Raw genomic sequence first — 24,293 nt, 5'->3', positions numbered from 1 at the left:
GCAAACAGATGGTGAACATTTTTTCATATTTTCCTTTCAGAAGTTCTCTGATTTTCTTAGCCTGAAACTTTTCCAGGGCAATTTTTCTTCCTCCGCTTTTCAACTTTCTTTTCTCGAGACAGAAGTCACTCGAAGCTTTTGAAGCTTTGTCGAAGCTTCCTTTCGCGTTTAATCCTGAACAATTTCAACTGAACCTTTTGTTCGCTAAGCGTTTTCAACCTTTTCAGACGAATTCTTTCTTTTTTAATTACTTTTTTCTGAAAAATTATTCCACTTTCATTTTCCAAACCCTTCCATCTTCTCCAAGTCCCTCGCACACCCCCTCGCTTTTCTTTTCCCTCTTTCAACGTAGGCCGAGTTTTTTCCTGAACACAGCGGGTGCAATAACGTTTCCCGTCATCTTTCGCTTTTTCCTGCCGGTATGGCATCTGCTTGCAACGACGTCGCGTCGCGATCCTATGGGATTTCCTCGCACCACCCTCGATCTCATCGAGCGATGCATTATGCAACGGCCATGGTGCACCACGCGCAGGATATGCTAATTGCGCGGTGGTTAATGACGACGTGGGCGCGATGGGTGACGTGTTTCCACGCTGGACAAGACCGATATGATATCATTTGTGAATTATCGATAGGTGGACACGAATTTCCTCGTGCCACCCCGTTACAGGGCTCCGTTGATTTTCTGCATTTGCATAATAGTGAATTTTCGGTCGGAATAGATTTTCATGGAAAATTTTCCGCAACTTCTGGCCCGCAATCTGTGCACTGATTTATACGGTGTGAAATAGTTTTCCTGGTATCGAGCGTTTTATTCGCTTTTCGATGTGTCGAAGCGGAACGACCAACGATCTTGTTGGTTTACCGATGGTTGTTGCTGCTCGCCGACCGTACTTCGTTAACAATATCGTTTTCCGTTTCCCGTTACCTCTATTTTTCACGGCAGAACGAGCTTTCGGCCGTGCAATACTCGTCGCGAATCGAGTCGACAGGGGGATGAAAATCGAAGGAAATTGATCTATCGTTTTCTTGCAACAATTTTTTCTTCGTAAACAAAGGGTTCAAATGAAATAATCATCGAGTTCACCGATCGTTCAGTCGGACGGTACATAGTTCAAGTGAAACAGTTTCAGAGTTCACATCAATCACTGAGAGGGTTTACAGTTCAACTCGAACAGCCGCAGAGTTCATGCTCGATAATCAAACGGATGTCTGCGGTTTTAAGGAAGAGAAAATTGAAATTCTGAGGCGGGAAGAAATGGAAAAATGGTTGGACAGCAGAAGTGCAGGATCGCGTAACCGCATTAATCTTCCTTCGGATTTCCGTTTGCGTCGATGTCGATGCAGCGTGACAACGCGACCTTAAAATTCTCTTCTATCAATTTGATTCTTTTCGATCACCCTAAACCGACATTCTCGAATTCATCCGTATCGATGAAATTTGATTAACGTTGAAGTAAATTTAGCGAGAAATTTCGAAGAGCCTCGATTTTCAGATAAATCAATCCGACGAGACGAGCGTTCGCTTTTGATGAATTTTCTCGGAGGAAAATTGAACGGTACGTCGCAGACATCGAAGAGCGTTCATTTACGAAATAAATTCCTCTCACGAAACGCGGGTTTCTCGCGCGTTTGGAACGATAAGCAGAGGAATGTTGCTGGTGGCTCGATTTCCCGAGCGGAAGGAGCCTCTGCCGAGAAAACGTTTCCAGCTCGAAACGAAATTTTCCGCTATGCGAGTTAATTGCTTTTTACATAGCACCGTGTCTCTGGCGATTTACGAATCGATCGAAATTCTGTCGAACTCTCTTGCTGCAGTAGATTCGAGTCGCGTCCAATGGTTACTCGGACTGGCGAAGAATCTTTAATCGGCAGAAGCTATCGAACCTTCGAAGGAGAACCAGTTGGACGGAAATCGCTCGATCGAAACGCGTTCCCTCGCTTTTACTTTCGATCGGAAAACTGAATTCTACGTTCGTTCGAATCGAGGATATAGTCACCGCGAAATGGAATATTTATCAGGGGGTAGAACGGTAGATGCGTTCCTCTGCAAAGGAGTTGCAAACGAGAAAATAAAAATTCGATCGAGTCGATGCTGTTCGAGCTGTTAGATTTTCAGAATTTTTCTCTAAAACTTTGATTAATTAAATTTCTTCGCGATCTCTTTCTTTTTTTTCCTTCTCTTAGTTTATAGAACAAATGATCGGATTAAATTAAAAAGAACCAGCTGTGCCTTCGTTTATCGACCAGTATTTCAGTTTTTCCAATTTTCCCGGTTTATCGATCCCGTCTCGCGTGCGCGCGCGGGAAAGGCACGCAGATGGAGAAGGGTGGAGAAATCCGATAACGGAATTAAAAAATTTTCGAACGAGCCGCACCGATTTATTTCCGATTCACCGAATCGTTCGGCGCGGTTTTTCGAAAAATTTACGCTACCCGTCGATCCAGACAGACGACCCGATTAATAGGAATATCGTTTGTAAAACTGACTTTCATCCGCGTTACAACATCCCAGTCTATTGGTCAAACTATTGTATAATGAAAAAATTTTCCATTTTCCATCTAGTATCGATCACTAAACTCACTCCTTCGAGTCGCAGATTCAAGTCCCCAGCTACAACCCCCCAAATTAATCTCACCACAGTCCCCCTTTTTCTCGTAAAAGGTGTTCCATCGAATTCGAGGGAGAAATGCGTTTAATCAAGGGGTTGGTTGATTCGCGGGGATGACCACCTCGTGAAGGATCTTGGTAGATGTTGCAAGAGCTTCGAGGGTGGTTCGCCATCGTCTCGCTATTGCTAGAAGGGCTGATAAACGCGCATCCTCGTCGCTCGAGGGTATCGATTTCACCGGGGCTGTTTACGTGGTCAAGTAAATCCTGAGAAAAGGGAATCGTCGCTGGATGTCTGGTCAAGGGCGAGCGAGTAACCCTTTTCCTAGAACTTCGCCGAATTCTGCCCGCGACGTAATAAGGGCGACGGTGAAAGGGTGTTGATCGATCGATCGCGAGGGCCTGCTCGGCTAATTCTTTCGTTTACCCTTGAGATTGTTAGCGGATTTTTGTCTCGCAGAAAGTGGAATCGTAAGAGTCACTACCCTTTGATGAAAATAGAAAGTAAAACGGGTGAGATGGTGGTCCATGGGTCATGATCGATACCAATTGTCCTCGGCTGTACCGTCTCTAATAGGATGTTAGCGACGAAACACGTCGAGACGCGTCGAATCTGACTCGAGCATATTGTCACGACTGTCCTTCCCTCCTAGTGTCGAATGTTATCGACAGCTTGAAGGGATGAAGCGCTCGATTGTTAGATGCCCTGCAGTCTCCGACCTGTCGGATTCGTCAACTCGCACGAGGCTGTTTGAGAGATCTCGTTGATCCATGCCTCCTCTCGCCATCTTGCTCGTTTTTAATAAGTAAGGTAAGGTTGCTCAAGACTCGTATCAATGTTAGGATTTATCAAATAAATAAGAATTATATGTTATTAGAAACTTGTGTGAACATTGATATTATTTATTATAATAAAATTCAAAACTCTGTATGATTTTACATAAAATAAACTAAATATTTAAAAACTTACAATAATAAGCTTAGGTAACAATAATAAGCCTCTATTTCTTTATTAATTTGTTTACATATGTTACATATTCAGTTAGTACAAACATTACACATATTTCCTTATTCTTTTGTTAACTCCAGTGCATAGATCATGCACCCATATTTTACATTTCAAGCATCGAATCATATTTTCCTCCCAGTCTTCTACTCAAATGTTACAAAACCAATCAGTGTCAGTTTTAATGGTTTCCTTTTTTAAAATTTTTAATATAGGTACTTTTTTGTTGACTACTTCCTTTCTTGTACAGTTGTTGTCGTATTAACCCATTACCAAATTTTTTTCTTTTAATAACTTAAATAATTTTTAAAAGAAAAAGATTTGAAAATGTGTCCCAAAAATGGGACATTGGCGGCTAATGGGTTAAATCCAAAATTCAAAAGGTACGACTTGAGCAACCTTACCCTACTGTGCAGAGATGGAAAGAATAATAGGGGGACGACACAGGGGCAAAGGGAGCACTTTGCACGCTCCGCCCTGTCCCCACATTTGATCCTCGCGTTTAAAGTTCGCCGCAACGCTGACTTCGTACCATCTCACTTTGTCAGAAAGTTCCATTTTTCTTCTTTGTCAAGCGACCCGATAATCTAGTACCCGCATTCCTCCGCTATTCTTCTTTCCATCTCTGCGCAGTACCTTCGATTAGCTGAACATTTAAGAGTCCGCGAATTCGAATTATTCGCGTAGGATACAGAATCGGTGGAACAAAACGAAAGGTGTTCATTTCCGTTAATGGACGGCCAGAAATCCGAGGATGTATTCGTGCGGGAATACAGAGGGGTTGATTGTCGAGCAGACGGTAGCCGGCCAACAATGTCCAAACTGTTTCGAATCGATCTGACGCAGCGTGACTCCGATTGACGTGCACAAACACACTCTGTACACATATTTTATGTTCAACGCACACGTGTACCCGGCTTATGTTTTCGTTCGGTTAATTGGATCCTTAAACGAAGAAACTGAAATTGGAAACTTAATCGGATCGCTAAAAGAATTCTTGCCTCGAGGAAGACTTTCTAAATAACAAACAGTAATAATCGGATCGATCGCGAGCGGAATAAACAAACGCGCCGTTCGAAAATCAGAGCAGCAATCGCGCCGGCAAGGAACGGTACCTTCAGTTGCACAAAGGCGTTGTTGTTACAAAGTAGCAACTCGGAGGGAAGCAATTTCGATCGTGCGCCGGGTCCGGTTCAGGGCGATCGCGAGCAGAGATTCGTTGGATCCGCTCGGCGGGCAACGAAAGAGCGAGGTCTCCTTTCACGTAACTTCACTCATAAATCATCGTCAGGTTTGTCAGGCTGACAAGTTTGTACAGGCCTTATATGCGTCGGGCTTGTTTATCGTCTGTGTATGCCCAGTGCAAACTCGCCCCCCTTTTGCGCTAGCTGCCGCACCCCCGCCCCGTGGCGATGCCGTATTCACTGGAAACCGACGCAACCCTTTGGCCCCGTCGTCGTTACCCTGTCTAATGGCAGCGTCGTTCCCGCTGTCCCCGTTCTCCTAATGCGGCCATATCGCGTGTGCAACCGTTAATTGGAACCTTTATACGAACGGACTGATACGGGATCCGCGATTTGCCTCTCTGCGAGTCGCCCTCTATGACCCATCGATTAACTGCCATGGCCCGGGTAATTGGATAGCGAAGGGTACGATGCTCTGTCGGAAGGGCGGCGAGTTCGTTTGTTAGCTTTTTCTTTTTTCGTAGGGTTGTTCCAGAATCGTTTGTTTCGAAGACGCGAATCAACGAAATGGAAAAGTCGATTTTTCATATTCCGCGGCAAGAGAACGCGCTCTACTTTTCATTTCTGTATCACGGTGTGCTCCAGATCCGCTACTTTTCTCCCCAGCGAGCACGTTAGAATAATGTTTCTTTTGAAACGGACGCTTCGCGAATTCTCTCCGCGGGAGGACAAAGATTCTCCCTCCGTGGAACGGAGACCTGTTCCATCGGCTAACCGGCAGACCTTCGTTCTGCTCGAAAACGAGGCAGACCGGTGGCCACGCGAGGCTGTCGATGAAATTTCTCGCGGAGAGAGGCTCCGCTTGCGATATCTTACCAACGCCTGGCCTCGCGTTTCCGTTTCCTTTCGAATGGTCGCCGGACGTTTCTTGATAAACGATAAACCGGTAGGTACGCTCGGAACGCTTGCAAAATGATTATTAACCCTTTCGACGGAATTTGAAATTTCATTCCCGTTATTATCCCCGAAGGGTGTACGCGAATCGTGATTGTTCCGCGCGTGCAGGAAGGCTTCGGTTGAAATTAATTTCAATTAATAACCGGTAATTGATTCCCCGAAGCGCGGGACGGCACACGCGCGCGTGCAAGGCACAGAAACGAAGAGGAAACACTTGCGGCGAAGACGCACACGCACGGTCGCGAAACAGAACGACCTGTTGCGTGGATTTTTAGTGTTTTCGAACGAGTCTCTGGGCTTCGTGGCCTATGGCCGCATTCCCTCGATTGCTCTCGTAAAACCTTCCCATTTCTTCGAAATTCAACTTGAATGATTCAAGTAACTCCGGTACGTAGGGAGAAATTTTTCAGACGATGATTATTCGAAAGAATCGATCAGTTTGATTTCGTTTGACCAGATTTTTGTAGAAAAGTACCTCCAGCGGTTAAAGTTCGGCCTCGTTCATCATCGGAGGTGTTCTCGAGGCGTTTTGCTTCTGTCCGGATTTTTCGAGAACGCCGCGAGGGATGAAAGATGTAAAAAGCTAACGGACGGGGGAGAAAATTGGAGGAGAGAGCCGTAAACGGGGAGGCAGTAAAAAAGTTCCAGTTCGCCGTAGGAATTTGCGCTCGCTCCCATAAAGCGAGTTTAAGGTCGGCTCTTTCGATACTACCTCTCGCCAGTCGATCGTAACTTTGAAAAATAAGGAGAAAAGAAAAGGGTATTTTCGACTAACGATCTTCATCCCCTCGGCGCGAAGGAAAGTCGAGAAACAAAGCGTCAACTTGTCGACGTTAACGTAAACTCGCGCGAGAAGGTTAAAGTTTAATTACCGGGAAGAAATGAATTTTCAGCGGGTTCAATGGTAACCCTTTGATCGCTGATACATTCACCGAGGAGAGGCACTCGGTGTTCCTTGTTCTTAGGGACAACTTTTCGAATCTACTTTGATCGGTGGAGGACTACGATGCACTTCAGAGCAATCCCTTTCTCTCTCTTTCATTATTCCTGCATCGTTTCAACGACTTTCAACTGCTCGTACCGTCGGGTTTGAAACGAAAGAAAAGAAAAAAAGAACGCCGTCAAAGATGGAGTCACGATCTAATTAAGACAACCCTTGCGATTTCGAGATCGCTCGTTAATTCTCGGCTACTTTGGCGCTTGAACCTTCCGGGATTAAAGGCAGACGATTTTCTTTGGTTAAATGGAACTGTTTGAAGCACCCTAAATTGAACGCTCATTCGTCCCTCGAAAAATTCCCATCGGCCAGAAAGAGCCATGTGTCCAATCATAATAACAACGATCGTGGTCTCGATTACGGTTGTTAAAATAAAAAAAAAAAAAAAAAAAAAAAAACAAGGATCGTGAGTAGGAGAGGATTTGCACAAATGGATAATGAAAGTGTATTAACTATGGGGTTCTTCGACGATGCACCCCGTTGCATCCATCACCGGTTGCAGCTGTTGCAGTGCAGATGTCCAGGATCTTTTCCGTTCGTGTTGCCCGTAGTCACCGTGTAATTGTGCGTGTGTTGTTGCAACTGCACATGCAGCCACAGGCTGCCGTGTTTAAGTGGCTTTTCGTGTGGGGGATGAGCGTCCATTTTCAAAGGAATCTCCTGCACGCACTGTCATCCAAGCATTGCACATGCACCGTTATTGTTTGACGCTGTTTTCTCGCTTCCTCTTTTTCTTCTCCTCCCGTCCTTTTCATCTGTCTGAATATACTGGTTTGGTCGCACCGGAGACCCGACGCGTAGGGTGCTGTTGCGTTTTGCGGTTGAGTACGAGGCGTGGGTGTCGGCTGATTCTTCTTCTGTCCCTTCGAATCCAGTTGGGATTTTTAAGATTCCTTATTCTCTCGTTATGAATGGAAAATTAGCAGAAATTCTCGATCCGAATATGTATCGATTAGGGATGTACGGCCCGACTAGTCGGGTCGGTTCGGAAAACACCGGCCGGGCACGGGCGGGCGTCCTATAGGGTAGCCCGACTATTTCGGGTTCGGTCGGGTACAATCGGGCAGATTCGGGCAAGCTCCCAAATTATCTTATTCCAAAATTCCATATAAAACAGATTTTGCACATGCTTATTGCAAATATTAATAAGTACATGAGAGTTGGGCCGCTGTACCCGACCGAACCCGAAATAGTCGGGCTACCCGACTGCACGCATGTATCGGACGCCCGCCCGAGCCCGCCCGATTTTTTCCGAGCCCGCCCAATTTTTTCTGAGCCCGCCCGAGCCCGTAATATCGGGTACCCGCACATCCCTAGTACCAATGCACCTAGCGGACCGAACGTGAGGCGTTCACCTTCGAACTTAATTTAGAAAGTACTCAACGCAGCCACCTAGAAGAGTTTCACAAAAGGTACCCGATGAACGGGTCACCGATTGACCAATCCAGGTTTTCGCAAGCGAATCGAATGTTTCGCAAACTAGTTCCAGGATTCGGCACTGACCGTGTATCATCAACCTCGGGCAACTATCGAACCGTCCCAGTTTACCCGGCGAAAGAAAGGAAATAGAAGAATAGTAATCAAACGCGGATAGTCTAATTTATCACTAGACTATCGTCCAGGTTTTACGAATAAACCGGAAGCGGTCGAATGAAAATTTCCAAGAGTCTGCCCATTATCATGCTCGTTTTTCTTCGATGAACTTCCTTCGTCCACGTTGTTTAACTCGGTTTATCGTCGTTTCTAGCTCGCGTGTACGTCGTATCGGGTATAAAATATATAAAGCCGGGACACATCCGGTAGCGCAGGGCCGGGACAGGAAACTTAACACGCAATATGCCACACGTACGCACAATAACCGCGGGCCGACACGCATACCACGGTATATCGCGGTGGCCCGATATATTGCGGCTCGCAAACGGCCGATGAAACACTCTGCAAGAGTGAGTCCAGATAGTCGAACGTAACGACTGCTTTCAAAGTTTAATCTGGCCCGTGGTTTCCACGAACGTTCGACTTTCCGCATCGCTTAACGGTTCTGCTCGAAATTCCAAATGAGTTTCGTCCATTAGCTTCTTACCAGCGCGTACGGTCCGAAGTGGAAGATACCTTCTCTTTTTTTTTTCACTAAACGAATCTTGCTTGAAATTTCATATACATAGGTGCTCTTGAAATAATCCAATTTCATTTTGGGTTAGATTCCGATAATTTGGGCGCCTTGATTTGACGATGGTTTCTGGTAGTATTTTTTAGATTTTATTGGGATTAGTTTTCGAGATATACAGTATTAAAGGTATTCATATAGAAAATGAGCCTCGCCTTGGATTTCGACGAGACTAGAGAAGCAACTTTTCTATTTGGAAAAATCGCCTCCCCCTTTCGCGAAGGGTGCTCTACCCCCACCCCAACCATATGTACAGGGTATCTCATTTAAACTGATACAGAGCTCTTATTCCGTAACTATTAATGATGCAAAAAATTGTTGATATGGAAATTGCATGGGGAAATTGCAATGGGGAACCATATATTTTTGTTCAGAGATAGTACTTCTCAAGAAGAATTCATTAAGCTATTAATCTTCAGAATTTTTTTTTATATTATGGCGTTAAAATTACCAGGAATCTTACCTGATAATATATATCAAGGCCAAGGTCATTGTAGTTGAATTTTTAAATATTTCTTTTTATTTTTAATATAGTACATCTCGAAAACTGAAGCAATTTCCCCTGTAAGACCTACATAATTTTTGGTTCAGCATGAAAAAAAATCAAGGCACCCAAATTATCGGAATCGTGGCTGATTTTGCAAATGAATCGAAACGGAGGATGGTTGTTATCGAAAGGAGAGAAAGAAAAAGATCGGTACACGGGTGAATGGCGTTGGAAGAACGATACGGTTGTACAGTATGTTCCTTATGTACAGTTCGTGTATCGCGTGTGCGAATCGACAAAGAGGAAGACGCGGTTCTTGGCCAGACAAAAGCGTCTAGACGAGCGACGGAATTAAAGCCCCACAGCCTCTGGCTGAACTCTCTCTCTCTCGGAGAAAAAGGTACAGCGAGTTCAAACAATTCTTGGACGCACGGAGGTTGCCCTCGCATCCCTGCGTAAACGTGGATGCGTACAAGCGTCGAATACGCTCGATCGAACCCGAACTTCCGCTTATTTTCATTCGAATTCTATTTTATCTTATTTGCCCAACTGTGGAGCATTTATTTTCCTTTATAGAAAATAATATTTTCATCGGAGAAGAGATTCTCAAACGCGCTCGAATTGGAGTGTAAAAGATTCTCGTGTCTAATTAGGGGATAAAAAAAGAAAAGAAATAAAAGGCGGCGGATTCTGATCGCGGCAGACGTACGCGGGTTTTAATAATCTCTAGCCTCACGGATATATTTATCGGAGGAATTCTCGCGTGCCTTCGGAACGAACCGTGCATAGGGGAAGGCGTTGCACTTTCGTGCAGACCGTTTATCGATCTTATCTCATAAATAGAAATATCGCCGCTGAAATTAATAAGTTTCAACGGCGCGATATGTTAATCGTTCTACGAAATGCATCGATAAATTATTCAAACCGTCGGGTTCGATCAATTCTGCGTTTGCTCTCCTTTGGAAATATAATACGCAATAATGTTGTTTGTGAAAATTTATGGTGATATTAAAATATTCGATAAAAATTCGATATTCCCATCGCGTGATAATAATAGATGAATTGTTATCGCTCGCAATCAGAGGTTTAATTATCGTCACAGTAGAAATAGTCATACATAGTCAGACGCGTGTTTCTTTTTAAATTTTTTACCACCGTTGAAAGAATTTTTTTAGAAAAAGAGCGAAACATTTGAACGGCAGAAAAATAAATTAACCCCTTCGCCGAGTCTCGAACGCATTTCTCAACCGGTCGCGATCGATCCGCTCGATCAGGCCGAGGTTTCTTCGAAGAATAAAAACATTTTCAGACGATAAAGCACTCGTCAGCCACGCGAAGACGCGAAGAGAAGCTTGCGTGGTAGACAGGGTGTAAAAGTGGTCGCGTGTTCCGATCGTTTCTCCTGAAATATGGATTTCGTTGGCGCGAGTTGTTGACCCCTGACACGCGATTGACGGCAGCCTCGGCGACGTCCAAGGATGAAGAGGAGAAGGGAAGCAGCATTAGCAAAGGTTATCAGGTCGACCTCGAACCGTATCGATTGGTAGGCTCGCTTTAAAACGTTCCCTCAGCCTAGCGGCAGCAACAGGCGTCCTTCTTTTTCGGCCTTCTCGTTGTCACGCACCCTTCGAATCGCCCCGCGATTACTGTCCGAGGGTGAAAGAACGTTGACCCTCGCGAGAAATCATTACAACGCGTTTCGAAACGCTTTCACCCCTGGATAAGGAAAAATAGATGAAACTGAACGTTGTTCTTTCCGAGGGGATGTTTAGTTTTCGATTCTGGGTGGGAAAAGAAGTTCGAGCGAGGGTGATTGATAGCACTGGAAGATTGTAATATACACGCGGCTTTGATAATTAATATGGGAATACGAAGGGTGATAGAAACCCTCTGTTTATCTTGATTGGTTAACTCGGCCCTCGTGTAAGATTTTCTTTTTAATTGCGAAAATCTATTACGAGAGGAAGCAAATTACAGGAGGTATTAGTGGTAGTTGAAATTTAACGATTTTTTTCCCTTTCAGTCGAATCGGTTATTCGTGAATAGTCACGTGCCGTGTATAGAAAACGTGATTCGTAGAGAAAATTCCACGATATCGCACAATAAAACATCGCTCGAACGTGGAATCAACAAGAGAGGGGTTGCGTTTAACGAGGAATCAAAGGCTTTGTTGCCAACTAAACAAAATCCATATCTACGAGTACAAAACGGATGCTTTTTTTATCGCGTTTCCCGCCTGCCGAACCGCGAGAAATAAAGGCGAAACTGTTGCCATTGGGAATCGAATTAGAGAGAACTCGTTTCACCATTGCTCCCGGTGCGAAGGAAAGCATCAGGTCAGGGGTTGATTTATATCGCTCGCGACGCGAGAGAACAGTATCAATTTAAGTCCAATTAAAATATGAAGAAATTTCAATACCAGAAATGAGTCCGCCTCGAGCTTCCCCTCGCCTGTTAGCTTCGCGTGGCGGTTTAGAGTTTATTTAAGATAGGGCACGCTATAACGGTTCGCGAGACGCGAAAGCGGATTTTCGAGAGGAGTTTGCCGAGGCAGCGAACCGGAGCCCGGTTAAAAGTCGCGGCGCCGCCTCGGCGCCTTATTAAAAAGTTCAATTCGTTGGAAGTTTAAATGTAGAACCCGAGCGGAAGTTGAACAGTGACGAAAAAGTGTCCTCGAAATTTCTTACATCCTCTGACGCGTCGCGAGTTGACATTTTTTCAACAAATACAGTGGGTGATCAAATTATTAGTGTCACGGTATGAAAAATGGGATTTTTCGTGTTTTTGTAGAAATAGAATCAGAATTTTAAGGTTTTTACATTGAATTACTTTTATTCAATAATCCTTCATTAATAATATACAAAAAAATACTTGTAAAAATAAACATAATTATGTTAGTATTTCGCAACGCCGCCTTTTACTGTAACACCTCTAAAATTAACCAAAAGAAATTTTTTTCTTTTGTAATCGACAATTTTGTTGAGAGTTTTGAAATTTATAGCTCTTCAAAGTTGCGAAAATGAGAAGTTGGCCCCCCCCCCATACCTTCAGATACTATTTTCGGTATTTTAATCGAGGGAACTATTTTTAAAACTGATAGAGAATTCTAGAATTCTTGTTAATTTTTCAAATTTTTGATAATGAGGGGCCAACTTCACAGAGATCTATAATTAGCTATTTTAAGTAATTCATTTTGATTGTTTTATTTCCGGCCCATACTTCTATCAAACGTTCAACTAATTTACTTTTATTACCTACTAATAATTAATGTTTCCACAAATTCCACTTTTTTCAACTGTATATTATAATTTTACAAGCATCAATACATCATAAAAAAAATAACAAAAGCTCTGTTTAACTCGGTTTTCATTTAATAATTAATCGTTTTTATGTAAAATCATGAATTTATGCGAGTGGCTCTAATAATTTGATCACCCACCGTAATTTCATCTGATTTACATATTTCTATGACTAATTACTGATAGAAGAAAATGAGATCATTCGAAAGGTAGATTCGAGGCGTGGTTTACGGAACGAGTTGATTGTTCATCTAGGTGAACCCTCCATCCGGTTTCGTAAGGGCGGCGAACGAAGCGTGCAGTCGAATCATCAGATACCGTCCGTTCCATCCTGTTTTCCTCTTGCAGCCTTCCACCCTCTCCGTTTCTACTATTTCTTCACTCTCGAAGAGCATTCTCCGAGAATATCGAGTCACGTCTCCTTCTTATCTCCCCTGTTCCTTCATTCAGATTCGTGATCTGTCTCTTCGGTTTCCCTTACCTTTCCAATTTGCCAATTTCTCGTTTGAATTTAGAACGGTACCGAATATTTCTCCAAGACCTCGTAAGCTGCGCTTCGAACAGAGCTTCGTTATCGTGTTACACGATCCCTCTTGTTTAAACGCGCACGCGTGTCTGACAAATTACACGGGGAGAGCGAAGTTTAAACTAGTTAGACGAAAGTTAAGCCTCGGCTTATTCGTGTAAATACGTAGCCGCCACTTAGGCCGATGCTAATTGCGGACGGTCGATGCGCTTCCTCCCGCTTGTCACGCGCGTTCGTCGCATTTCATTTTTATCTCTTATTCGTTTAATTGATTGTTTTAAAGTTATTCAATTTCTACGTTTACCTTGTCCGCGAGAGGCGAGCAGGTTCGATGAAACGAGGGGGATAGAGAGAGTGGCTGACAGGAGTGGCTCCGATATGCCAGTAAATCAAGCTAACGAGCTGTAATCGATCGTGCGTTCCTTGCCCGTGTAAGTTGGAGCGGCTGTCTGCCGAGCCAATTATAAATTATCGCCTACTATGCATAATCGACGGTATTAATTAGCGGGAACCGCGTGTTCCTCTTCGTTCGAAGGAGAATCGACGAATTCACGGGGGATCAGGGATGTACAATAGCGACGATTGAAATTTCGGCACAAGAATATCGCTCCAATTCTGCTCGGTCATGGTTCCTACCGTTTAAAAAGAAAGCAGCCTGCCGAATAATAGAAGGGGAATTCTGCTTGGTAATCATGGCTAGATTAAACTCGTTTCTCAGTGACTAAGATATTCCGCTTCACGCGTGGCTACCAAACGTATGGGTTTATAAAATAACGGTACCCCAGATTGGCCTGAAATTTCTGGGCACACGCGGTCTCTAAATTATCCATTGATTTGCGAATTAATCGAGCGGCCAGGTTGTTCGTAAAAGAACCGCGACAATTAGACGAACTTCCGTCTCCGGATCGTTTCGCTAATTAATATTCATCGTCAGCTTTCGACACGGACAGGCGTTAATTATAAATTATCGGAGGAGCGAGGAACGGAGATCGATGGGGGCTGGATCGTTTGGAAAATACAAAATTTCCTTTCTATCGATTGCCGCTAATGGGACGGCTTAATCTGATGGGGAATAAATGAACGGTGTCCTCTTATGGGACACCGGTGGGCCCGCGTGTGCCGCGGAAAACCGGATCGATTTTACAGAACTTTATTACCGCATCGTTATCGGCGCCTCTAATTGCGCTCATAATTAATCCAAGCATTTTTGCGTCCCGAGCCGAGGCGACCCGTTGCTCGCTGCCTTGCTAATTAAATTGAGAGTGCCTCGTTGATCCTATCGTGGTAATAATGTCGCGGAAAACACTGCCACCCTAGGCTGCTGCGCCATTAACGTTCTTTTCTTTTTTAACCAGGAAGCAAAAGCAGGGATGATTTTTTTTCCCCCCTTCTTTTTATTTCGTCGCGATTTTGCTTTATTTCTCTATCGATTTCACGCTGAAAGTTTATTATACAGGGTGATTATGAAATTTTAATTAACCTTTAAAAATATATAAATTAAAAAATTGATCGCGAATGCAATAAAGTGATGGTACCTTTAAGTTTCATTAAGGGTCCATTGAAATCCCTGCGACGGCCTCCCACCATTTCCCGGCAATGCGGAAGCCGTAACCTCAGTCTCAAGGTCATCGGTGCACCTCAAGGTCAGGGTCTTTTTGCTCGTGCGCCAGTCCATCTCGATTCTTGCCAATTTCACCCTTTTCCTCTTTTTTTTCCCCTACCCCCTTCGTTCGGCAGCCATTGAAGATATCACAACGATGTTTTTATAATCGGAAAAATTCTACGCTTATCAATCTCGAATATTTTTTTATATCGGCGAATTAGAAATACATTGTTCGGAGGACAATAGCAGTCATAGTCAGCCTGTCCGTCCAGCAATTTATTGACCCGTTTGAAATTTATGTCCCTCCAGACGAGAGGGGATGTAGCGTTCGTCCACATGGCATGGACGATAATATTACTCCCCTCTGTTCCCACGGTATCGTGCGGGGTTGATTGTCCCTTTTTATTGGATATAATGCAAACGGTGATAAACTCTATGCGAGATCCTTCGGTAAACTTTATTTTACAATATTTGCATCGTTCCGAAAATTCTCTCCATAGTTTTTTTACGACACCTTTGTTTTTGTAAGAAGAGTTAAAGAGTTGAGATCTAAATGAAATTCAATCAGGATACTCTCAACCGTATATTTCGCGATGTGGCTGTTAAACCCTTGCCATTTTCTCAGCATTTGCGTCTGCCAAAGCTAACTACTCACTGCTATAATATTTAGGCAAATCAAGGAAATTGAAATATTATTCATTTGTGCAAATTCTAATTGAAATTATACTTCAATTATAATACAGATACGGTTCAGTTTTGTCATATTAGAACTATAGGTGCATCATGGGTCAGACTTGTCAAAGTACGGCAAAGAGTTAAAGGGTATGGTAACTCCAGGATTTTGAAAAAATCGAAAATTTTTTTTTGCTTAAAAGGTGCCTTAATGTCTTAAAAATGATATGGCAAAAGATTATGGGTGGGAAAAATCTCTGAGTACTCGAATTTCGAATTCTGGCGCAGCCCCTCCCGGTCTGCTGCAAGCATTACTGAAAACTTCAAACGCGTTTTTCTCGAAACCGTATTTTTTAAACTGGCCAGACTCATAAATCAAACAGATGATCACCAATCGATTTGAAAATTTAACAATATATTCAAAACTAAATTCTCTACAGAACTACGAAGGATTTTTTCATTGTATTACATAGTTCTTTTGTTATAAATAATTTTCTGGCGATTTTCTTGAAATTTTACATTTTCTCTTAAAACATAGGTCATTTTTGCAAAAATCAATATATCAAAAAAATCCTACGTAGCTCTGTAGCTGTTCTCATATATAATCAAAAATATTTTGGTTCTTTATGTTAAGTTAAAAATTGCAGGAACTGCTGGCAAAAAGGAGCCCATATTTTGACTTGAATCACTATACAAAAATTCATTTTTAAAGTTTATTAGTTGTAAAATGAAGGCATGCTTACAGAACTTGGATTTATTCCAAATTTCCAAAATATGCCTATTTTTTCTTGCTCTATAGTGGCCTAATCCCTTAAGGCAGATCAAGGAGGACTGACTGCCTTTCCTTGTTCAGAAAAGTCCTCTTGTTCCGAAAAATCCGGAATCCTTGCGTGCCACTTGGATGTCCGTTCTGTAAAATTGGCCAACATCTGTTTGACCGTGCAATCAGGCATTGGGTAGTTTAGCCTTCGGTCGTCGTTACCGGATTTTCTAACATTTCATCGAATTGAAACTGTTATAAAAATATGTATTTCAAATGAACGATTCTCTCTCTCTCTTTCTCTTCGATCAACTATCATCAACTCACGATAAAACGAAACATCGGTCGAATCGAAGCAGATTTGACGGTTCGCCGAGCGTACAGCCGTCTCCATTATTGATGAATTTGTTTAAGCTTGCAACGCCACGTCCCGTGGTTAAAAATGCACTCGATGGGTTGACCTCGGTCCCGCCACATTTTGTTATCGAATCAATCATTCATCGATCAATCGGTCCAATCGAAAACAATATACGCCTTCGTTTATTCAAATATCCACGCGTTCGAAATTGTCGCGTTCAGCCTTGGTAACAACGACGCGTTGTAATTCCACAGTGGAATAGATAAGGCGTCGTGACGTCGCGACGTTCCATGACGAGTAAGTCATCTCATAGCTACCGTGCGGATCGTTTAATTAAACGCCGATTAAAATTGAAACGTTACCGTGATAACGTTCACCGTTGCAACCCCTTTCGTGGACAACGAACAGGGTTGAATTTCTACTCGTTCCATTGTTAATATATCGATCCGATTGCGTTAATAGAATCGAATCATTAATTACGTATTTTGCTGAATTATAGCACGATTAGATAATACAGGATAGGATAAGATTCACCGGATCAATTTATTAATATTTCTTTTTGAAACGAAAGATAACAGCGCGGCTGGGAGCGTTTAATTAAACGTTAATCAATTAAAGCGTCGGTATATAAACTGTATAATTGTTCTACCCTTTACCGTTGCTGTTGTAAATGATGGCTGTTCTCGTTTTATCGTAGCGTCATCGACTTTGTCCTACGCGATAGAAATAGGCGTGCATCGTCCGCGCGATGTTTAATTAAAACGTTAATTGAATCGAGGGTGTATCTGTTAAGATTAGTTTGCCTAATGGTGGCGAGTGGGCGGTTGAAATGTTACAGGATTGGATGATTGTTGGGTATTTTTTCAAAGCGATTCTTTGTTTTTCTTCGAGGTGGTAGTTTGGAAATTTGAGGGTGCGTTATCGGCGAGGGCCCGGGTGTACAACCGCGGTCAGAGATTAATCCTGATTTCATCGAAGAGAGTCACGAACGAACAAAGGTACGACGACCTTCGAAAAGGGTCAACGCACTCGGCCTGCCAAGCATAACGGAAGTGAGGCCACGGATTTCGAGTAGAACGACCCTGAAAGCAACACATGCGACGCGGACTTGCCTCGACTAATTTGCCTTTCGACGATACTGCTCGTCTTTTTTAAACCAGCTTCTGCTTCCTCTCCGTTTAAGATTAACCATCTGCTCTCTCGTGGCTGTTCTTTTTTTAACACGTGTCTCTACGATCTCCATATAATTAAAAAATACAATTATTTATATATAAATAATTTACTGGGTGTACTTCCGAAAAGGACATACCTCTGGTTTTTTTTATACTCTGGATTCTTACGTATTTCAACGTGCTGATTACGAATATGATAGTGAGAATTGGTGCAAATTTTATTTTCATGGCGGAAACCATGAAAAAACCATGAAAATCATAGTTTTTTCCATTTATTTCCGTAAATAATGGTAATTCTGAAAAACACTTCAGATAAAAGTTATAGATCTCATCAAAATACACATTTTATGGCATATTGATTTTTGTTATAAAGATAATAGTTTCTGAGAAAAATGATAGGTAATTATTCACTTACCCTCGATTTCAATGTCCTTTACATATGTTATCAGGGACCTTGAGTACTTTATTTTGTTTTTCTTATTGCAAACTATTGTTTAGTTTCCATGATATTGTTCTATCCGCTTTGTTTTCATTTTTTAGAACAAATAGGTTTATTTTTTAGTTTATATGAGGTTGTTTCGTTTCTTCTATAACGAACAGTCGTTTAACTTACTGTTTAAGTTTAAGTTTAGGTTTAAGTTAGGTAAGGGTAGGTTATTCCTTTTGGGGATGAAGCTTCCCGCAGAGGATGGATCCCGCTACGCGTGGAAAGTTAAAAATCCAATGATACAATAAAACTTTATTTATGTTGGATGAATTATATGAAGTTTTGAACATTTAATATCGTTTTTCTCAAAAACTATTGTCTTTATGACAAAAATTAATAGGACATAAAATGTGTATTTCAATGAGACCTACAACTTTTATTTAAAGTATTTTTCAAAATTACCATTATTTACGGAAATAAATGGAAAAAACTATGATTTTCATGGTTTTTTCATATAAAATTTTTCATATAGAAAATAAAATTTGCGCCAATTCTCACTATCATATTCGTAATCAGCACGTCAAAATACGTAAGAATCTAGAGTATAAAAAACATCCAATTTATCCAATTTACTTAAATAAATTTTTCAGCTTTACATTTTTCGAACATTCTATATCCAATAGTTAGTTAATCTCGCGTAGAGGGTGAAAAATCTGTTTGACGGCGCATCGAGCGTCGATATACGAAACGTTACTAAGGGGGTTGAAGCTCGGGGGTGGTGGTCTCGAACGAGATTGACTGGCGAATGGGAAGGAGGGATTGGAATCGTCGGTTTGCGGTATAACCGGCTGACAATGAAATCGAGCCACCGTAAACGAACTAATTGCAGGCACAATAATTATTCTGCGGAGCGGGATCGGTGCGCGAGGGTGGCGGGTTTGTCGTCTGCTCGTGGATTACGAATCGATCATGGTCGTTCTCGTTATTAACCCCCTGGCGGGCAGACGCGTTCACGGATCGACAGATAGCGTCGAAATTGATCGGTTGCACCTGATGCGCTTTTGGAAAATTCTTCTGGGAAATCTTGCAACGCCTCTATTTCGGCGAATTTCAGATTAGAATGATAACGATAGAAAGAGGGTAATTTTTGTTTGAAAAAAGAAACACAATTGACTTCGATCGGGATATTTAATTTGAAATGGATTTTCAAATAGCGATTATTAATTATTATTTTCTGACGATTTCCAGGGCGGTCACGGATCCGAGGGACGGTAGGAGAGTGGCCTTGAAGAAACTGCCAAACGTCTTTCAGAGCCTGGTGAGCAGCAAACGGGTCTTCAGGGAGCTGAAGATGCTTTGCTTCTTCAAACACGAAAACGTGAGTACACTGATACTTTTTCGTTTTTTTCCTAATTAATTCTCTCTTTGAGCTGGGTACAATTGCTGTTTTACAGGTTCTCTCAGCCTTGGACATCCTTCAGCCACCGCACCTAGACTTCTTCCAAGAAATGTATCCTTTTTAATACCTGTTTTTTCAGAGCTGACATTTGCAAATGCTGCTTCCTTCGCAAAAGGTGCTGTATCTATTTTTATTAAGTTCATTTTCGAGGCTTGTTCGAGTGAATCAGTATACTTTGCGACCATTTCGTATACACGTTAATTCAATCGATATTATTATAGCTTAAATCCTTTATTTCGTAATCGAACTCGTAATTGTAACGATAAAACGCTTTACATTGGACGACTATACTCGGTCGTAGCAACGAAAGGGTTAAAACCGCTCGTACCGTCGTTATAATCAACTACCTTCTCACGCTGGTCGTTTCAAGCACCGGTAGAATTCAAAGAATCCGGTGAAATAAAAAGAGGGAAGAGGGTAGAGCAGGAAGATGCGCAGGGATCGAATCACGCGAAGCGAAAGTTCTTCTTCGCGTTTGGCCTCTTCCTCTTTTCTCTTTTCCGGTTCACGCGGAAGCGAGTTCACGCAAATGCCCGGCTGAAACGACGCGGAAACTTTTAATCGGCTCGTGGCAGCCAGCAATTAAACCGTGAGACGGAGACACGATCGAGAATCGATTCGATCCAAGCGAAACACCCCCGTGTTTGCCTATCTCTTGGATCATGTAAAAAGAAAACTTGCTTCCTCCTTCCACCCGCGTCTTCCTTTTTGTAAACAACCACGGAGGGTTGTCCGTGCTCGTTCTCCCGTTTTTCTCGCAAATAACAGGCGAGATAATAAACGCGCACAAAAGAGAAGAAACGACTGGAGGTTCGTGAATCAGGGGTGGCTAGAAATATTACATGGCCTCACTAAAAGGGATGAGGGAGGGATTGCTGTGGAGGCGCTAACGATTCGAAATTGATTTGTTATATTTATTGTGGTGATGTATTTATTTTGATAATAATGAGAATGGGTACTTTGGGTTCTTTGTTATGATAGAGCTATGGTAGCTTTATGAGAATGACTAGATTAATTATTACTCGATTTTGAACCTCCAAGGATCATTTTTTTGCTATATTATTAGAAAAATAATAGATTGTGCTAGGACTATGAGAATTTTATGAAAATACCTAGGACTATACTTACTTGTCTTTGACTTGTCTATGGATACTATTAAAAAAAAATGGATTATGCTAGGAAACGCTGTTATAGCGTTATGGGAATAGCTAGGACTATGATTACTCGACTTTGAACGTCCAAGGATCACTATTTTGCTATACTATTAGAAAAATAATAGATTGTGCTAGGACTATGACAATTTTATGAAAATAGCTATGACTATACTTACTTGTTTTTGACTTGTCTATGGATACAATTAGAAAAAAATGAATTATGTTAGAACTATGATAGCTTTATGAAAATGGCTAGGACTATGATTACTCGACTTTGAGCCTCCAAGGATCACTTTTTTGCTATACTATTAGAAAAATAATAGATTGTGCTGGGACTATGAGAATTTTATGAAAATAGCTAGGGCTATACTTACTTAATTTTGATTTGTCTATGGATGCTATTAGAAAATAATGAATTATGTTAGAACTATGATATCAAAATAGCTGAGACTATACTTACTTAATTTTGATTTGTCTATGGATACAATTAAAAAGAAAATGGATTATCCTAGAGCTATGATAGCTTTATGAAAATAGCTAAGACTACGGTTATTTGATTTTGACTTTGTTGCATCTATGAGTACTGTTAGAAGAAAAATATAACAATGACCACTGTAGCTAGTTTTTCAATCCCAATTTCATAAAAGATAGTCTGACGGTCGAGCAGATAAACGGAAACGATCAATCCGAGGGTAGAGATGATGGTTTCTGACGATGGTCGATGGTAGCCATTGGCGGTTAGAAAGGTCCCGTCCATCGAGCCCTTCTCGAAAATGAAATTAAACGCGAAACTTGCGTCCTTGCACGGCCAGCATCGGACACGTGTTCGAGGAGCTAACCTAATAAATCTCGAGGTTTCCGTTCTCGCGTTACCAACACCGGAAGATCAATAACAGCCCTGGCGAAACGATGCTCTGCTCAGCTCAGCTCCGCTCTGCTCCGTCACGTTTCATCAGGGCGGGAAGAAAAAAACCTTGGTTTCAAGGTAAAACCTCGTGGCTCCACCCAGTTTTCCAAATCCCTTGATACTCGGCAAGTTTTTCAACAACCGGCTGATCTCTTCAAGAACAAGCCAGGATTCCAAGTTTTCCAACTTGAAAAGCTAATCTTCTCTTTCTAATATTGCCTATGGACTTTGCAGAGGTTTACAGGTTTTACGGTTTTTCAAACTGTACATGATACGATATATTAAGAACAGAAAATAGTAATTATTTTTTGAAGCCGCGTAATTGAACCAATTATTAACCGAAGACCGAACGAACCGAATTTCCGTTCCTCTCAGTGTTTGCGCGTATCATGAAACCGTCCGAAATTTGAGCGACGGTTCCCAAGCTAAATCCGCTTCGTTATCGATCGCGGCTATCGATGTGTTTCGACCACGTTCGTGACCTCCACACGGTTTCGTAACGATCGCGTAACGAAAACGAGCGGAATGACGCGCGTAACCAAGAACAAATGGTGCTCCACGTAACTGACGAGCAATCTACGTAAACGGCTTGGCTCCAAGCTTACGTAAGTTCCAGAAGAGAGAGGAAGTCTTTCCAGTCTTCTTTCTCAGTATCTTTCCAGACGCGATATCAGGAGAACGTGCCAGAGATTTGAAGAAAATCGGGCCGAGCTAGGGTTCCACTTTCTTACCTGGCCACAGATAGTCTCCTTTAGAAGACCTTTTTCAAATTTTTCCTTGAATATCCGTTCGTTTTTCGCAACAAATTTTCACCCAATTTCAAGAAAATATCATTTATTTATTTTGGAATTTTGGAAGCAAATTGGAATTGGTTACATTTCTTCGGTAGACATTTTGCCAAAGTTCACGAATCAGAACGAATCGGAGAGCACGCATCGTACAGAGTGATCGGATGATCTATCGATCGATCAACAGGAAATCGATAGTCGATCATCCTTAAGCGAACGGGATCGCGCTGGGCAAGCATCTGCAGAGTTAATCTCGACGGAGGCGAGCTCGATAAATCAGTTTCTTCTCTCACCTCTATTCCCTTCGCCTCTTTCATTATTTTCTTTTATAAACACACATTATTACTTACACTTCATCTCCCGTCATTGTTGGTCTTAAACAGACAACTTCTTCCCTACGTCCTTACCTTCCCTTTTTCTTCCTTCCTTTCTTCCTCCCTTTCACTTTGTCTTCTTTTTCTACTTCAACTTCAAGTCCAAACTGATCCCCCGTGACCACGTAAATCATCGCCAGTAATGACTGTTACGAATCAGAACTCTCTTCTTCTTCTCTTCGCTCGTTTTTCGTGTTCCCGAGATTATGTCGCGTACACGCACTGCTGCGAATCTGATGAGACGAGACAAGACTCGATGGCTCGATTTACTGCTACCAACTTCGCTGGATCCTTTTATTCAGGACCACCTGTTTCACGCTGGCCGAGTCTGATCGATTCGAGGACAGATTGCATTTTTATTTCGCCATTTCTTTGCTCCTTGTTACTTCGTTCCACTGTCTTCTCGACGCTTTGTCTCCTTTACCTTTTTCTTCTTTTCAATCCACTGACTATACAACCGTCAGGTGTTTCCCATTTCTAGTACTACTGATTAAAATATTCATTTGTTAACACGTTGAACGTCAGGGGGTCACCGGTGACCCGCCCTCCAACTTACACGCCCCTGAATAATTAAAAGAAAATAATAGAAAAACATTATTCTAAGTAATATTGCTATGGTACAAATAAGCGAGAGCTTGAAATTTGAAAATTAATTAATTATTACTATTCTTAGTAATTAGAGCTTTAATATTTCCCACAAAAAACGTCCAATTTCACTGTGACGTTGAACGTGTTAATTGAAAATTAGAAGAACATTAGAATTTAAAAAATCAGAAGAAGAATCTCTCTTCATCACTGGTTAAATCATCATCAAAAGTAAATAAATTCCCCTTCATTTTTGAGAAACTCTCCGAACGATATCGTCGAAAGTTCTGACGCCCATTAACTTCCATTGCTTGCACGGCGATGTTTGCGTCTGGATCGATTCTAATTCCATCTACATGGAAAATTCACCGGCCCGCTCTCTTGTTGGCCAAGAAACTTGCCGTAGCCAAGTTCAACTCCGCTGAAAGCGACTGCCTAATTTCTAATTAAACAGCTCGGCTAAACCACCGTCTCGCAGACGATACGCTAACGAGATTACCGGTTAATACAGTGGTCCAAGCGACTGCGAACCATTCGATCCTTCCTTACAGTGAAAACACAAGGGAAGCTCGTTGAAGTTTCTGTATAATTCTAATTTAAAATAAGAAAGATTCATCGCACGGTTCCTTCGAACCCTCTATCGTTGCTTCGATATAATTACAACCCCAAGAATCCCTTATCTAGGATGCGCATCGATAGACGGAGTCTGCCGGTGACAGTTGGGGTGTTGCGATTCCGTTGCAAGCCACCGTCTAATTCCTAATTAAGGATCTCGCTCGATTAGCTCGCTTTCACCATATGGG

At 42.2% G+C, this 24,293-nt stretch overlaps 1 protein-coding gene across 8 annotated transcripts in view; it reads left to right on the top strand.

Annotated features, from left to right (window-relative positions):
* Positions 1-24,293, top strand: part of nmo (serine/threonine-protein kinase nemo) — a 107,778-nt gene that overhangs the window by 41,607 nt on the left and 41,878 nt on the right. For all 8 annotated transcript variants that reach the window (XR_004581589.2, XR_004581588.2, XR_013063967.1 and 5 more), the window contains exons 2-3: positions 19,472-19,601; positions 19,678-19,733. Coding sequence is in view for 4 of the 8 variants with exons in the window: in XM_034326132.2 (XP_034182023.2) it covers positions 19,472-19,601; positions 19,678-19,733 (186 nt within the window). In the remaining 4 variants the exon portion in view is untranslated. The remainder of the gene's footprint in view (positions 1-19,471; positions 19,602-19,677; positions 19,734-24,293) is intronic.

This window comes from Osmia lignaria, chromosome 3 (assembly GCF_051020975.1).
Source record: "Osmia lignaria lignaria isolate PbOS001 chromosome 3, iyOsmLign1, whole genome shotgun sequence".
Lineage (NCBI taxonomy): Eukaryota > Metazoa > Arthropoda > Insecta > Hymenoptera > Megachilidae > Osmia > Osmia lignaria.
The sequence above is the reverse complement of the archived record's forward strand: the minus strand, read 5'-3'. Positions and strand labels throughout refer to the sequence as shown.